Here is a 16,914-nt window from a genome sequence, read left to right on the forward strand (position 1 = left end):
AATGGCCTTTCCTTTGGGGTTCCACTCCTTTCGACAAAGGCTTTCTTGCCTTTAGCCCTGTCCAGATACTAATTCTTGCCCCAGCCCACTTCCAGGAAGACAGAAGAACCAGGCAGGAGATGGGGGTGGGGGTGGGAGAACGCAGTAGAGAAGATACCGGCCCAGAGGAGAAGCCGGCTGCCTGTCTAGGAGGAGCCCGCTCTGCCTGGTCAGTGTTTGTCCTGCGCTGGGAAGAGCCATTGGCTCTCTGGAGGTGTGCCTTGTGCTTTGGCCATGGCAGGCCATGGTCCTCAGCAGTGTGAGTCTTCCCAAGAAACCAGCAAGAGGGGGCCTCCTGGATTTGGAAGCAGTCTGAGCCTCATCTCAGTGACAGAGGCAGTGGGGCCCAAAGCTGTGGTGATGCTCCAGGCCAGCGTGTGGGTCCTAGGCATTATGACCTCAGCTGTTCCGCACACAAAGAGGTGGTCATCCTGCCCTCACCTCGGCTTGTAAGTTGCACAGAACGGTGGCCTGGTCCCGGGGGGCTATTGTGGGGAGGTTGGGAAGTTGAAGAGCACCCTGGCTTCTTCCATCATGTCAGCCAAGAGGGCAGAATTCAAGAAAACAGGCTTGGTAAAGGAGGAACACCCCTGGACTCTGGGGGCTTCTTTGAGCTTCAGCTGAGTGGAGACAGGGCAGGACAGATACCAAGAAGGCTCTGACCACACCTCGGCTTCTCTGTCTCTTTTCTGGCTGTTCTGAGAGCCGCACAAAGCGGGCTCTCAGCCTGGAATGGGTGCAGGATTAATGCTTGGCCTTGGGACGGGAAGGAGAGACTCGGTGACTCCTCCCTGCTCCCCTAGACTTCTCGCAGCCTCATGACCCCAGCTGGCCTGCGTCAGGCCTGCATCCAACCGGCAGGCCGAAGGCTTCAGATGACCTTATTAGTGAAATAGAATTATGTTTTATTTACAGATGAGGAAACGGAGGCTCAGAGGGATTAAAAACTCACCCAAGTGGGCGCAGCTAGAGGAAAGGATAGCTGAGGGGGGGCCTGGTCTGCTGATCCCAAGAGCAGACTCCTGGGAGGTTTCCTCAGAGCTGCCTCCACAAGCGTCCTTTGCCTGCCGAGTGGGGGGCAGCACTCACTGGCACCGGACAGGGTGGGGTTGAGCGGGGTGTGTGAGCCTGGGCTCAGGCACAGCTGGACAGGGAGGGTTGGTGAAGGTCCTTTGGCTCCTCGTTCTCTTCCCCCAATCCTCACTAAATTCCACCTCCTCTCTCTGCAGGGCAAGAACTACAAGACAGTTTACCTGGAATTGAAGCCAGAGACAATCAAAGGAAGAAGCTTTATTGAGGCCATGCCAGCAGCCAGGCCTGAGATCCGTGGGGAGGTGACTTGGAGTCAGGGGTCATTTGCTGTTTGTGGTGGCCAAGACCCATCCCAGGTGCCGTGGGGATGCCATGGGAGAGACAAGCTCTTTGCTCTGGTAGACCTTCACACTAGCCACCAATGAGACTCGTAAATAAACATGGGAAAATTCAGTAGTATTACCAGCTTCTCAGAGAAGAAAGACAGAAAGGCGGGACTGGGTGCCTGCTTTAGATGGGGTGGTTGGGAAAGACCTTTCTTGGAACAAGAGCTGAAGGAGAAGATGCTGGTGAGGCAAAGACGGAGGAGCCTTCTAGGTAAAGGGAGACGCATACACAGAGGCCCCCCAGGGAGGAGTAAGCTTATCTATCCAAGAGACAGAAATAGTGAGGCCCAAAGATGAGCTCGGAGGAGGAGGAGGAGGAGGAGGAGGAGGAGGAGGAGGAGGAGGAGGAGGAGGAGGAGGGAAACTGCTGCACAGGTGAGGCCACCAGCCTTCACCTCTGTCCTGTACCTAGGGAGGGACAGAAACTCAGGGTGATCTGCCTCTGCAGTCCTACCACATACCTAGTTTCCAACGCTCTGTTTCTGTTTCAATCAACAGATGTGTGATTACAAAGGAGTTAAACACCAAGGTCCATTCAACAAAGCAGGAATAACACATGAACTGAAGGTCAGTGTGTAAGCCCAGGTAACCAGGACAGGACCAGTGCCCTGGAGAGCTGGAAGTCAGTCACCTTCTGGTGGCTGCACCTGTAGGCACCTACCACCCTGCGACTTGCTTCTCTCCAGTTTTTGTTTATTTGTTTGGGTTGTTGTTGGTTTGGTCCTGGGGATTGAACCAGGGGCACTCTACCACTAAGCCACATCCCCAGCCCTTTTCTATTTCTATTTATTTTTTTTATTTTGATACAGGGTGTCACCACGTTGCTTAGGGTCTCACTAAGTGCTGAGGTAGGCCCCCAACTTTTGATCCTCCTGCCTCGGCCTCCCAAATCACTGGGATTACAGGCGTGCACCATCATGCCTGGCTTCACTAATGTTTTTAATAACAAAAACAAAACCCACCTTTTTTTCTGGCCTAGGATCTAGTCCAGGACCACAGGCTGCCTGTCGAGCGGAGTATCAGATCCAGGAAAAAGATTCGGGATCCCTGCAGGTGGAATAAGGTGCAAGACGCAGTTGGGATAGTAGACATGCTTTATTCAGAGGTGGTGGTAGCCTTTAGCCTGCCCCCAGCTCTTCAGCCCCAGCTAGTTCCATTTAGCCCCAGCTGCTCCATTAAGCCCCTGAGCCATTTTCATAAGCCTTTTTTGTTTTTTAATATAAGCGGGCTAAAGAAGACACACTACCAACAGGTTATTAAGTGGGCGCATGTTCATAAAAAAAATGTTTATGACCTTGAGCACATACACTGAATCAGGGTGTTCATAACCTTGGCTACGTACTGAAAGAAACCCACTGGAAGCCTTAGCGAGGGCGCCTGGCCATAGCCATTTGGGCCTGCCCTACAGTCCACCCCTTTAGGACTTCTCACTGTACAATCTATGCATTTTTGTCTTCTACAATATCCCTTAGTCAGGAGGGTAAAACTCTGCATCCACAGGCCACAACAATACAAGCTGCAACAACATATTTTTTTTTTTAGCTGTAGTTGGACACAATACCTTTATTTTATTTATTTATTTTTATGTGATGCTGAGGATCAAATCCAGGGCCTCGCACATGCTAGGCAAGCGCTCTACCGCTGAGCCAGATCCCCCACCCTGCAACAGCATATAAGCAGAAAATAAGCTCCGTCACCTAGGATTACTAAAAACTATTGCCAGTTTCATCCCATATTGAGGTGGCAATTCCTAGTCATGTCCAATTGTCCAGGAAGCAGTCTGGGTTTACCAGGGCTGTCCAGCAGCCAAACTCACAGGCACTTCTGTGCACGGATATCCAGCATGCAGAGGTGTTCGCTACGCTGGGGTAGCTGTGTGCCCAGTCCACGATGGTGTTGGCCAGAACTGTTAGGGGCACTAGTACAGGTAAATCACGTCCATCCAGGACATCGTACGCCAGCACTGAGTCCCAGGAAAGCGCTGTGGCCATGTGTGGCAGCTTCTCTAAGCAGTGTACCACACCTGCACAGCTTGGCCCTGAACTTCAGCAGGCTCTGTGTGCACCATCACTGGGGAACTCATAATTGGCTGAAGGGAAATAGCAAAAGTTCCCTTTAAAATCTGTGTCCCATTTGCAGGACCTGGCCAAGTCACATGTAACCAGCGGGGGAGAGGGGAACATTCACTAGTCACCCATGGTGTTACAAGGAGGTCACACTCCAAATCTTTTCCCCAGGGGGCTGATAGGGCCACCCACAAAGGTGTGAGGCCTTTATTGTCTGGGGCCATGTCCAATCCACAGTGTGCCCCCTAGTCAATTCAGTCAGAGCAGGCAAAAGAATATTCCCTTGCTTCCCAAACCCAGATTTAAGTGCAACATCCTCTGTTGTCACCTGGATCTATATTGGGACTGCTGTGATGCAGCAAAGCCTCCACAGGAGTTGGTTCCCCTTGGTCAGGGATGCTCAGTCAGAGCTCACGTAACTGCCCACAGACACTGTGTCCTCCCTTCTTAGAAGGCGGGACAACTGCAGTCCTGAGTCCTTGCTTAAACAGGCCTCTCTCTCTCTCATGCCTGCAGCCGGTGGGTGGTGTGGGATGTTCAGCTCCCACTGAATCTGACCCGGAGTTGCCCACCGCTGCACATCCCAACCTAGAAATGGGGACCTTGATCACTCTCTATTACAATGGGCCAGCTGTGCAGGCCACGAACATGGTCAGGGCAGGAACCGTAGCACGCTGATTCCCTTGACCACCAGGCCAGGCCACCCACTGGATCAACTGCTGTTAAAACAAACAGGGCCCCCTCTGACCCCAGTAGAGGGCCAATGCTGTCAAGGGGACGTGTCCACGCATTACCTGGCTATGCTATCCGTGGCTCCCAGGTGTCGTGGGTGTGGACACTCCTGGTGCAAACCATACATGCATGGCAGGCCTCTATCCGGACACTCCGGGCTAAAGGCAGGCCCGTTGTTTGCGACCCACACAGCGTTCACACCTGCATGCTGTAGGCGGGGATGTGACCAAGCCGCTAGGCCGGCCGGAGGGGCCTCTCGAAGCACTGCAGCCTAGCCAAAGGGTCTGCCTGTCACCCCCTGGGCTAGTCAGGGGAGCAGGGCCAGTAGCATGCCCTGCAGTCATTTGTTCTTGGTGGCCAAGCTCCTGGAGCTCTTGCCACACACACAACTGGCAGCGCGCACCACTGCGGGGATGCTTCACTTGCCTTCCATTCAGCTCAGCCCACCGGCTATTTGGTCCTCCACTGGTTTCAAACCAGACCCAGTCTGTCTCTGGGTCCTCAGTCACCACTGTCCACACAGGCAGTTGTCCACATCTGGGGTTATCAGTACACTGGACAGTACAGGTGCCTTACCTTCAAGGTCTGGGCTTGTTTCTGGTTCCCCTATAAGTAATAGGCCTTGCCACCTCCTGAAGCCTCTTGTCTCTGCTGCATCTCTTTTGGTCTCTGGTGAGTCCTGGCACACCTGGGCACCGTCTAGCCCATCTGAGTCACAAGGTTATGCAGGACACGTAGCACATAGGGGTCTTGCCCCTGTTGGCTCCAAGCACCCCTAAGTCTCATAGGCATGACAACAAAGTGGCCTTAAACTATTCTCCCAAGTCCTCCAACTCCGCTTGATAGGCAGAACGTGGCGGACTTGGTTACCCACGCTGGCCCTGCGGGTGCCCACGGAGCCAGCAGCTGCTGCCTTCACCTTCCGCACCACCCCTGGCTGGGCTTGCAGGTGCTAATCTCCCTACTCCTTGGACTCCATCAGCACAATGGGGGAGGCCAAAGAGTACTTCCAAGGTGCAGAGATCTTCCTCCAGTGACATGCTCGGCTTCCAAGGTCTTCTCTGTATCTAGCAACTCCCTTGTTGGCAGTGTCGCTCACAAAGTCACATCAGTCTCTGCTGAGGCTCAGACCCAGAAAACAGATTCAGGATGCCAGCAGGTAGAAGAAGTGCAAGACACAGTTCGGACAGTTGATTTGCTGCATGCAGAGGCCGTGTAGCCTTTAGCCAGCCCCCGGCTTTCCAGATCCAGCCCCCAGCCAGTTCCCTTTAACCCCAAGCCATTTCCATAGGCCTTTTTTAACATGCAGGCCAAAGAAGGCATACTGCCGACAGGTTACATAAGTGGACACATGCTCACCAGCAAATGTTTATGACCTTGAAGACGTTCACTGAATCAGGTGTCCATGACCTTGCTTATCTACCAAAACATGGCCCACCAGAAGCCTCGGCAAGGGACCTCACCACAGCCATTTTGAGCCTGCCCACCTCTGATTGCCACGTCTCTTCATTTTCCTTTAATCTAGAATGGTTCTTCAACCTTCGTCTTTCAGGACACTGACACTTTTGAGGATGGCAGGTCATTTCTTTCACTGAGTCACCCTAATTTGGGTTGGTCTGATGTTCCTGGACACTGGCTGTCAACTTCCAAAGAAGTGAAGATGTGCTCCTTTCAGCACAGTGCCAGCGGGAGGCACGTGATGCCTGTGGGTCCCCAGACCCCTTGTGGGGACAACACTTTTTTTTCCTCCCTATAGAAGTATCTCCTTGTTCCTCTTTCAACAACGCTCCTTCCTCCTGCACCCAGTTTCCCGTCCAGGCAGGACATTTCTTTACTCTCTCTCCCCCATTTTATTTTCTCAGAGTGAACTCAGGGAGGTGAGAGAAGAGCTCAAGGAAAAAATGGAAGAGATAAAACAGGTAATGAGGTGAATCTTTACATCATATGGAGGGAAAGCCTAGCTTCAAGAAAAATGTGATTCCTAACTTGGAATAGTGAAGGGAATCGGGAAGTGCAGGAGAAGGCAATCACCAACTCCACCCTAATCCCTCTTAGTGCTAAGTGTTGGGCAGCTTAGGATACTCATTTCTAATTTGTTTGATGCCTGGACCCAATTTTCTAGTGGCTGAGGACTCCTAAGGTGTTACAGTTGGGATGATGGAACCTCAGGGATAAAGCTGAGTGGAAGGGGCTGACTTGGAATTTGGGAGCAGCCAGAGACCAGCTGCACCTCCTTATTCACCTTACTGAGCCAGCTGCTTGGGAAGAACTGTTTCTATACTACAACCACCAATAGCCTACTTAGGGAATAATCAAGAAAGGAAGGACTGAAATTGTGGCCTGAACTCCACATGTACGACTGGCAGTGGCCAGACCTGAGCCACACCGTGGCTGACAGTGGGGACGACTTGATGGCATGTACACCCTAGACCCTTCATAGATTCCTTGGGAAGAACGTGGCTTTAATAGGACATTGTTAGTCCAAGGTGCAGCTGCTGCCTTTTGCTTAAAAATACCCCAAAGACACAACTGACTTCCACAATATTCTCTGTGCTTGGTCAAATCATGCTTTTCTTCCTCATCAGATAAAAGATGTAATGGACAAAGATTTTGATAAACTTCATGAATTCGTGGAAATCATGAAGGTAAGATTTACTGAGTGCCTTCCATGGGCCAGTATCACACTGGAAACTATGGAAAAGTATGCCTGACCCTGCCCTCCAGGCACTTACACACTGGTAGGCCGCCCATACTCCATGGTAAGAAAGAATTACAAGCTAAATTGCTGGCTGTGAGTTAATTATCAATTTGCAGGTGTGAATAATGAGGTTGGGATGGAGCAACGAGAGAAATCCTTATGGAGAGGATGAACCTTGTTGAGTCTTGAAGACCATGTCGGAAACTTAATGCAAATCTAGTTGAAAGCCCTGATAAGATTAAAAAAAAAAAACCTTCTGGGAGGATAATCTAGATTCTAGAAGATGGTTCACAAACATGCTTCAGAATCACCCAGAACACTAACAAAGGGCAAGCCAAGGCCCGTGTGTTCAGATGGAGCATAGCCCGTTGTGTTTTTGGCCACGTTCCCAAGGCGAAAGCTTGAGAACCACTGATGTAGAAGTATAAATAGGCAAAAGCAAATAGCTCCAGTTGTTTCCAGAGCTCTAAGGGGGCACTAGCCTTACTAGATAATTAAAATTCATGATAAAACAACAGTTATCAAGTCAGGTGGTGTAGCCCAAGGATAACCTGACAAATGAAGAAACTGGGATAGTAACACTGTCAGTGGCCTGCCTCTCTGCCAGGGAGGGACTAAGAAACCTTTCTGAGCATTTTTTTTTTTAAATCCATGTGCTCAAGCTCCAGCCCACACTCACTGAATAAAATCTCCAGAATGAAACAGAGGGGTCTCAGACTCCATAAGTGATTCTGGTCCTTGCTCTTGGCTGAGAACCAGGTTCCCAACTCTTCAGCAGCAGGGTCAACCCTGGCTGCAGGTTAGAATCAGCTGGCAGTGATTTGGTCTTCTCCCCGCTTTACACCCAGGTGGACCCCCTAACAATCAACCTTTGGGATGAGGTATAAGCTCCAAGAGGCTTTTTAAATTTGCAGGTGATTCCAATGTTCACTCAAGGCTGAGAACTATGGTTCTATAAATTTAAAATATGATAAAGGTGATTTTAAATTGTCAGTGAGAAAAGGATTGGGTGATAATATTTAGAGGTGTTTTGACTGTATAAGAAGAAAAATTAATTAAGTACTGTAAACTGAAAGTCTATAAAGTGAGTTTAATAATAAAAGCCAATAAGAGGAAGCTGTAAGTAATATTTACCTAGATGGCTTAATATAAATACAATGGAAGAAACCACAAAGTCTTGACATATTTAAACATAAAAATTTTCCTTAAGAGAATTATGACAGAAAAGTACCAGATATAAAATTAAAAAGAAACAACAGTTTGGGGAAATAGTTTTCCACAAATATAAGTACAGACAAAAGGATTTTTATCTATAACATATAGAACTCATACAAATCAGTAAGAGCCAAGTAGGAAAATGGGCAAGAGCATGAGCAGAAAACCCACAGAAGATGTGGATAATCAAGCAGCAGTAAGTATATTGAAAAGCTTTACCCCTTAGACAGTAAAGGCATGCAAGCAAAATAATTGACAATTACATTCAAATGAGCATTTTTTTAATGCATGACAAGGAAAGAATAAGAAAGAAATGTTATTACACTGCAAATTTGTACAAAATGGAATGTTTATAACAGAGTAGGCATCAAAAAATAAATGAAAACTTTTCAATTTAATTCTGCTTCTCAGATTTAACTTGTGAGAATAATCAGAAACAGTGGCATAAATCTATATAATAAATGTTCATTGCAGGATCATTTATAACAAAAAAATTGGGGAACAAGCACAAATAAATTATGGTATATCCATGAAATAAAAATCAGAAACTATTAAGGACAATGTTTAGAAAGAATACTTATAATGAGAACAACAAAGCAAGATAAAAGTAAGGTGGTATACAGGTTGCTTCCAACTGGGGAAAAAATTAAGTAAATATACAAAAAAAAAAGGCTAGAACTGGGTGCAGCAGACACACCTGTAATCCCAGGGACTCTGGAGGCTGAGACAGGAGGATCTCAAGTTTGAGGGCAGCTTTGGCAATTTAGCAAGACCCTCTCTCAAAATTTTAAAAAGGGACTGGGAATGTAGCTCAGTGGTAGAGCACTCCTGGGTTCAACCTTCACTATCCCCCCTCCCCCCAAAAAAGCTGGAAATAAATATACTCAAAGGACTAATAGCAGTTATTTGGGGGTGAGAAGATTGATTTTTTTAATATTACTTTGTGTCACCCACACTTTCTCAAAGGTTTTCATTATTTCTATATTAAAATGCAAACACCGTAGTTTTGTTGGTGAGTGGAGCTGGGGCTGGAAAGGTACAGAGGAGGCTATTTCAGGCAGGAGTCAGCTTGAGCACAGCAGGAAGCAAGCGGGATGTTCTGGTTTGTGGTCAGTGGGGAGCTCAGCCATGAAGAGGGATCATTTGGGGGAAATGTGAGAAATAGAACTGCATGGGCCAAAGGAGGTGGGCAGTGCCAGCTTTGCAAATCAGCAGAGGAGCCTTGGTTCTGCACGTAGTGAGAGGCCTGCAGGGATCCCTGATCACAGAACATGCTGGGAGCAGCTGCTGGCAAGGTGGCCTGGGCAGGGTAGGAGCAGGTGCAACTGTCTGACAGCAAGGGCACAGGCGGGGAACTGCCTTTGCCACAAGGTGAAGAGAGGTGACTACCTTTGATTTTAGGAAGAGATTGAAAAGGGTAAATCTGAAAGATGCATTAAAAGAAATAACGGCCCACAGTGACAGACTCAAAATAAAGAATGAAGTCTCACGAGGCAAGTGTCCATGGTGACACTGAAGTTTGACTCTGGATAAGGAAGTGTTAACAATGACAAGGATAATTAAGAAGTAGAGCTAATTTCAAAGGGAAAAAAAGATCCGGTTGGAATATGATGACTTCAAAGCGACAAGTTTGTAAGTATATGGGAAGTTTTGACTTTGACATTTTGAACCTGTGGGGTATTCTTGTCTTCAAGGATAGTTTCACACTATAGATTCTAACATTTGATTGTATGCTACTATTTTAAAACGCTTTTCAAGAGGCGTTTTCTGAAATCATCTTCCCCCCAACAGTATAATTCCTTGACCAATTTTGCTACGTCAAATTAAACTGTTTCCAAATCTTTCTTTTCTTTTTACTAAAATTACTTTCGTTGGAGTCAGTTATTTTCATGTATATTTTATGATGGTCAATTCAAATCTATTTTTTTCCACAACAAATATCATCAATTATAGTTTCTGCTGCCTTATAATTTCTTTCATGACCACTATTTCTGTGCAATTTTCCCAGGTCAAGTTTTGCAGATCTAAACTCTGCTAAGAAATTTGTTTTATTCTTTCATTTCTCGGTGACCAATAAGTGTGCCACACCACTTCAGCTACCATCAGTTTTATTTTGGGTTAGCCATTTCTGCCTGGATTGGGTGAAAAGATGGAGCCAACACAAAAACACAGGCAAGGGTCAAAACACTGGCGTCAAATGTCTTTGGTGTCACAAGATTTGTTCTCTTGCTTCCATCATTTTATAGGCATCGAAGTGTGGGTTTTATACCTTGGGACAGGTAAATCAGTTACCTGGAGACTTTGGTCAGCCCCTAAGGCTCTGCCTGGGCCTGGGTCTCATGGTGGAGTGGTGGGGGCAGCGGGTGTGGGTGTGGTCGTGGACACCCCACCGAACCCTTGGCCCCATCTAGTGAGGATTCTTGAGGACGCCCAGCGGTTTGCAGAGAAGAGGAGGGTGGAGGGACCTCGAGGGTCTTCAGAAGGAAGATTCTAGTCTTGAATTCTCTCTTGAAGGAAATGCAGAAGGATATGGACGAGAAGATGGAGGTTTTAATAAATATACAGAAGAACAACAAGCTGTAAGTGTCGCCCGCCCCGTCTCTCCCCCTGCCCCACGCTCTCCTCCCCCGGCCGTGCGAAGGCGCTGGGGGTGCCGAGGACCAGGACTCCTCCCGGGGTTGTCGTGGCTCCTGCCGCCGCAGGGCTCGGAGTCAGGACCTCCCAGGCCCCCTGGGTGCTGGTAGAAAGTGTCTCCCCAACTCTCCGCCCCTCCCCGACCCCCACCCCAGTCCCCTGCGAAGAGGATGGATGGAGCACGAGGAACTGATGGGCAAGAGCGAAGCGGACCCCCGGCTCAGGCTCAAGAAGACGGACGCAGCTGGCGGAGCGGCCTTGTCTCTCCACAAGAACACGGTGGTGTCACCCAAACCCAAAAAGGAGCTGCCGGACTCCCTTCCTCAGTGTAGGAGCTGCTGCGTAAGTGGAGGCTGCCCGCTGCCCTGGCCCCCGCGGCCGCCGCCGCCCCGCCCCGTCTGGAGGCCGGCTGACCTGCCTGGCCTTCGAGGCCGAGGCGCTTCCCGAGCCAGGACCCTGTAGGGCTTGACCCCCGACGTACCTGCTCCACCGCATCATTCTGTCCTCTCCTATAGCCAGGCCCGATGAGGTGCCCAGCAGGCTGGCCATCTTGGAGCAGGGAAAAATGACCTTTCTTGTGCCGTTTCTGTCCTCCGCAGGAGAAATGTTTGTTGTGTGCCCTAAAGACCAACTACAATCAGGGGTAGGTAGACCCGGACAGGAGGCCTTCTCTCAGCGGGTTATCCCCGAGGGAGCTGCTCCAGCTACCTGGCAGCGACCCCACCCCACGGTCGTGCAGGGAGTAGGGACGTGAGCCGCCCCGCGCGGCCACTCAGTTGTAGAGGACGTGGCACCAGGAAGGAGGACGTGGGTGGCCACGCCTAAGGCTGCTGCCCAGAGGCTCCGTGGTGGGAGGGCGCCCCCCAGCGGCCCGCCTGACCCCGCCTCAGGGTCCCGCCTTTCTTTCCAACCAGCGGGAAACTTCCATGCCAGGCCTGGGAACCCTTTTCATCCTTGGCATCTGGAGCTGCTTTCTAATTTATCTTTACCTCCGCTGTGATGAGATGGAGTACGTGCTTCCCACCTAGCCAGCAGCCCCGGATCATCCTTCCTCATCCTTGAGCTGTGCAGCCAGGGCTTGTTGCCCTCTTAAACCAGCACCGGTGCCCAGGCCTCCACTAGGAGATTAAAAAAATCTTCGTTTAAAGCCCAAACAGGCGTCACCGTCTTGAGTATGAGTGTGCAGAGCGTCACGTTTGTGTTTGGTTGTTCCGGACCAGCCCGTTTCACACTCCAAGCCCGTGAAGTCCGTCGTTAGCCCAGGGTTTTCCTCCCTCCCTTCCCCCACTGCCTCCCTTCGTTCCACCTGGTTCTACAAAGGTCCCAGGTAAAGCACCGGGAAGTCCCTAAGGTATCATGAGCGGGTCTGTTGTGACCCAAGAGAGACCCCCCAATGCCCTGTAACAGTGCCTACATCCCTTGGCTCAGGGCCTCCTCCCAGCCTTAAAGCCAGCAATAACGGGATGGTCTTTCTCATGCTGCCCCATGCTGACACATTTACCTCCTGCTTTCACTTTAAAGGACCTTTGATGACACTGAATCCCTCTGGATAATCCAGCATGTTCTCCTTATTTTAAGGTTAGCTGATTCGCAAACTAAAGACCTCTTTGCCGTGTAACATAACATTTACAGGTTCAGGCAATTAGAACACAGATAACTTGGGGGGGGGTATGATATTCTGCCTACCACAGGGGTCTTCCCAGATCCTGGTCTCTTGCCATAAGACAGGACCTGCAAACATTTGGGAATGTAGCACTGTTCTGTGGGGTGGTGGTTTTAAAATAGGCCCACAAACTCTGACATGCCTTTGACTCCTCTTTGCTTCAAGAGGAATCTAGTAATGCAGAGAACACTATGGAAGTGTGATATAGGTTACTTCTGAGATTAAGTCATAAGACAGAGTGGGTTCCATCTTGCTCTCTCCTGTACACTCATTCTGATTGAAACCAGCTGCCTGTGCTGTGAGGATACCCCAGCAGTCCTATGGAGAAGCTCACTCAGCAAGGAACTGCCTCCTGCCAAGAACCGTTTGAGTGTGCCATATTGGAAGTGGACCTTCCAGCCTTGAGAGCACTACCTCCCTGGCTCACGTCTTCACTGCAACCTCATGAGAGGACCCTGAGCCAGAACCACTCAGTTAAACTTCTCCCAGATTCCAGTAGAAACCACGAACTAGTAAAATCTTATTGTTGTAAGATGCTAAGTTTTGAGGTCATTTATTGCACAGTGACAGATAATACATATACAGATCTTCTGTTCATTTTTCCACTTAAAAGACTTTAAAAATCAAGACATAGAATAAAAAAATTAAAAAGTAAAAAAAAGTATATGGTTTTACACATACACATGTATAACTTGATGAGGTTTTTTTTTTTATGTATGTATACATCACTGAAATCATTCTAGATCATTTCTAGGACTTCTTCCCCATCTGTGCCCACTCCCAAACCAGGTTACCACAGTTCTGATCTTTAGCACTATGTATTATTTTGTCTGTCCTTGAATTTGACATAATTAGAATCATACAGGATGTATTCTTTGGCTCAAAATTATTTTATTCATGTGTTTGTGTGTATAACAATAGTTTACCATTTGGTATGTTTTATGAATATACCACAATTTATTTCTCTATTTTCCTATCAGTGGGCCAGAATATTTTGAAGAATAATCTAAGTGTAATCAGTTTTCCCAGTTGCCCTCTATGCATCTGCCCTGTCTTTTAAGCATCGTTCCTGGTTCCCAGGTTTCTTTGTGTTCCTTCACTGGGGAGCACATGAAAGGCTGACTCTGCCTCACCATCCCTCTTGCTTGGTCCTGTGCACTGGCTTCTGCCGTGCTCTTCTGAAGTTGCTCCCAGAAAGGAAGCTAATCACTCCTTTGATTCTATTGACCCTTCTCTGGTTCTCATTCTTCTGATGTGTGTTCCTGCCTTTGACCTTAGTGCTTCATTCCTTTTGTACATCTCTTGGTTTTTATTCCTCGGCTGGCTCAGTCGGTTTGGGCTGCTCCACAGAATAAACAACAGGAATCTATTCCTCACATTTCTGCCTCCTGAAAAGGATAAGGTTCGGCACCCACAGAATCAGCACCTGATGAGGGCCACTTCCTGGTTCATAGATGGTGCTTTCTTGATGTGTCCTCATGTGATGGAAGGGACAGGGGGGTCTCAGATCTCGTTCATATGGGCACTGATTGCCCTTGTGAGGGCACTGACCTCGAGATCTAACCACCTCCCAGAGGGCCCCTATCCTACCTTGGGGGCCGTTTTCAACACTGGCATTTTGGAGACACCAAATCACTGAGACCATAGCATCTGCCTTCATCTTCAACAGGGACAACCTCCATATCCATTTACTCTTTTCTCCTTCTGGAAGACTGAGGACAGACATCAAGTCCGACATGTTCATTGCCGCAGCCACAAGTCATCACAGGGTTAGCTCAGTGAGTGAACCTGGGGCGCTGGATCAGCGTCACCCTCCAGGGTCAGAAGATCACATCCAAATTAACACAGGCCTTCCTGAAAGAAATCAAATTGGTTCTGGTCTAGAGCCTAGACTAATTAATTAATGGGGGAAAGAAAAATGGACTGGAACAAAAGAGAAAACCCATGTGACTCTAAAACCCAACCCTGGTCCTGTCCTTCATGTTCAGGAAAAATGCCTCCCCCGCCTTAATTGGGCATCCATAATCCTAACTTGATTAATTATAAAGTGACTCTCCAATCCCTTTTCTCATTAGCATTCCTCTGCCAGCTTATTATTCCTACCAAATAAGCTGGATGAGATGAGAATGCAAATTTGTTTGAGTCAAACCAATGTCAACTTTAAAGAAGAATGAACTTCAACAGTGGTCTCAAGTCACAGTGTCTGACAGGTGACCCCAAGCCTTGGACTGAAGCCCTGAACTCTCGCCCGAGCTTAGAGTTGCCCGTCTCTGGGGCCCCACGATCCTGTCAAACTCAACTCAGCCAAAAATAAACTCCCCCCTGGGCCCCGACATCTCTTCTCTGCCTGATGTCCTGACAGGAGGTCCTTGTCCCTGCTCAGTTTCCTGACAGTCAGAGCGCACAGTGGCTCCCTAGCCTGAGGCTGGCCCTCAATCCCCCCAGGGCTTCCTGCAGCCCACCTGTCTAGCCTGGACAAGACACTTGAAGCACTCCCATGCTCAGAGCCCCTGCCCCAGGCAGCCAGGCCTCTCCCAGAGCTTTTAGGGTTATTTTGAGGATTCCTGAGGCTGTGGGTAAAGTACCTGTTACAGGCTGGCAATGAAATTTTCTTTTCTCACCTCCTCCGTGATATCTCTATGATGACTCTTAGGCCTTTTCTGGAAGAGCTAAAGATGAGAGAAGAGGACGTGCCTTCCCCAAGGACAGAGACCGTATGGAATTCTCTGATCACCTTCTCCTTCTGCCTCTCGGTGGATGTGTTGATCTGTGGATGTGGAAAACATTCCCTCTCTCTGACATGGATTCCATTTAATCATTCAAGCTTGATATTTTCCTTCTCCTTCCCACAGCAAATGAGCTACCAAGTCCCATGGACTCTTTGTGACATTTCAAATGTCTATTCCCAAGTCCTCCCACCTTAATCCAAGCTCTAGGCATTTGGATCCTTAATCACGGCCAAGGCTTCCAACTAGTTCCTCTCAACTCCACTAGTTCCTGCTCACAGCCTGGAATCCATGGGCACACCCCTTCCAGATATTTCCTCCCTACCCACCTCTAACTCCCCCCTTGTGCATTACTTATGGGGTCACACTCATTCTCCTTAACCTGCCATTTGAGACCTCGCATTTCTGACCTGCCAATTCTGAACTCCTCTGCCGTGTTCCCACCTGTGAACCCCGCTCCAGGGGCCCAAATGTGTCCTTTGCCTTCCCACCTCTTTGCCTTTGCTCACCTCCTTCTCTCGTGCCCCCGTCAAGTCCCAAGAGCCCTGCTGGGTGGCCCTCTGTCTCCACGCAGCTCCTTGGATACTGGGACTAGGTCACTTGGCCATTTAGACGTTTCCCACCTTCTTACTCCCAGCCCATACAGTCCCTCCTGTCCAGGCAGACGGGCAGTTTCCAAGGCAGGGCTGAGTCGTCCTCCTCTTCCTGGCATGGAGGTCAGAACTCTGGACTTGGCAGGTGCTCAAGAAGTGCCGTCTGTCCCGCTTTTGCCTGGCCCGTGGGATTCATGTGTTGGTTCTCTTGACTCCTTCCTGCACTCCCAGAACCTGTGACCTTGGCACCGTGGATATGCCTGAAAGGTGGTCAGCAGGGGGCTTCTCCTGCCCAGATCCTACTGGGCAGGCCTTGGGAGAGGCCCCGAGAAAACTCCCCAACTCTCCAGGTCTCCGCCCTGTTCCTATCTGGAAAGACACACATGTGACCTTGTCCTGTGTCAGGCGGCTGATGGGGTGAGGCTGCCCCCTAAGCACATGCGAGTTTGAAGGACTAGAAAAGGTCGTCAGGGAAGCAGCTGCCATGAGCAGCTGAGGCGTCGCTTCTGTTGCAAACGCAGCTCTCCTAAAGTTCTGAGAATGCGCTGGGGCCTCTGCTCCCCCTGCACAGCCCCCTGACACCCAGCCCAGGGGACAGGTGGACCTGACTGACAAACAGCTGTGGCATCTGCCCTTGGAGAGGGACCTGCAGAGAGCCGCAGCCTGTCTTTCCTGCTGACACCCTGCCTAGGTCAGCCTTTTCTGTAGGTCTCATTGTCACTTCATCTGGAGGAGAATGACACCTGACCTGTCTGTCTCAGTGCTGTCTGTGCTGCGTGCTCAGCCTCCTGGGGGATGGGGTCATCTATCTCCAACAGCACCCCCCCTTCTTTGAGGTGCATGACCCTTTCCTCCTGGACGCACCTGGAACCCGGTTGATTGGACCCAGGTGGACTCCAGCCCAGTGTGCCCAGTCGGACTTCTTCCCCCGGGAGTCTGAAGTGGGGTGTGGTGAGACTCCGCTGCCCCCAGGACCTGGAGCAGGGATTCAGTTGAACACTCAGCTGTGGTGATAACAGCAGGAGGTTGGGATCGTTGGTCATTGAATCAAGACCCTCAGTTCGTGTCCCAGCGTCCTGACAGGTTGGCCGACTGCAGTCACTGCCGGGCCTGCAGCAAAGTGAATTTTG

General features: G+C 49.5%; 2 protein-coding genes and 1 long non-coding RNA gene across 4 annotated transcripts in view; 1 reads left to right on the top strand and 2 right to left on the bottom strand.

Moving 5' to 3' along the window:
* The window catches only part of Clec20a (C-type lectin domain containing 20A), a 32,656-nt gene extending 21,232 nt beyond the window's left edge, over positions 1–11,424 (bottom strand). The window contains exons 1-2 of one of the 2 annotated variants that reach the window (XM_040278021.2): positions 11,284–11,424; positions 2,420–2,504 (exon numbers count right to left, since the gene is read on the bottom strand). The gene's annotated coding sequence lies outside the window, so the exon portion shown is untranslated. Of the gene's footprint in view, positions 1–2,419; positions 2,505–10,259; positions 10,676–11,283 lie in introns of those variants that run through there. The other variant, XR_013426393.1, reaches the window with a different exon arrangement.
* On the top strand, positions 501–11,290 carry Tex35 (testis expressed 35). The gene is made up of 7 exons (XM_078022373.1): positions 501–642; positions 1,275–1,320; positions 1,957–2,024; positions 6,118–6,174; positions 6,841–6,900; positions 10,683–10,747; positions 10,958–11,290. The coding sequence occupies exons 1-7, from the start codon at positions 574–576 to the stop codon at positions 11,262–11,264; spliced, it is 672 nt and encodes a 223-aa protein (XP_077878499.1). The 5' UTR covers positions 501–573; the 3' UTR covers positions 11,265–11,290.
* Positions 11,425–13,485: 2,061 nt separating the features above from the next.
* LOC144367124 (uncharacterized) lies at positions 13,486–16,476 on the bottom strand. The gene is made up of 3 exons (XR_013426394.1): positions 15,701–16,476; positions 15,087–15,232; positions 13,486–14,319 (listed from the first exon to the last, which is right to left on the bottom strand). It is a non-coding gene; the product is annotated as an uncharacterized LOC144367124 (long non-coding RNA).
* Positions 16,477–16,914: the final 438 nt, after the last annotated feature.

This window comes from Ictidomys tridecemlineatus, chromosome 10 (assembly GCF_052094955.1).
Source record: "Ictidomys tridecemlineatus isolate mIctTri1 chromosome 10, mIctTri1.hap1, whole genome shotgun sequence".
In the NCBI taxonomy this organism is placed as follows: Eukaryota; Metazoa; Chordata; class Mammalia; order Rodentia; family Sciuridae; genus Ictidomys; species Ictidomys tridecemlineatus.

Coding starts and splice junctions, on each gene's coding strand:
- Tex35 (XM_078022373.1), top strand. CDS start 574: ATGTCAGCCAAGAGGGCAGAATTCAAGAAAACAGGCTTGGTAAAGGAG. Junction 643..1,274: donor AACACCCCTGGACTCTGGGG/GCTTCTTTGAGC, acceptor CTGCAGGGCAAG/AACTACAAGACAGTTTACCT. Junction 1,321..1,956: donor GAAGCCAGAGACAATCAAAG/GAAGAAGCTTTA, acceptor TCAATCAACAGA/TGTGTGATTACAAAGGAGTT.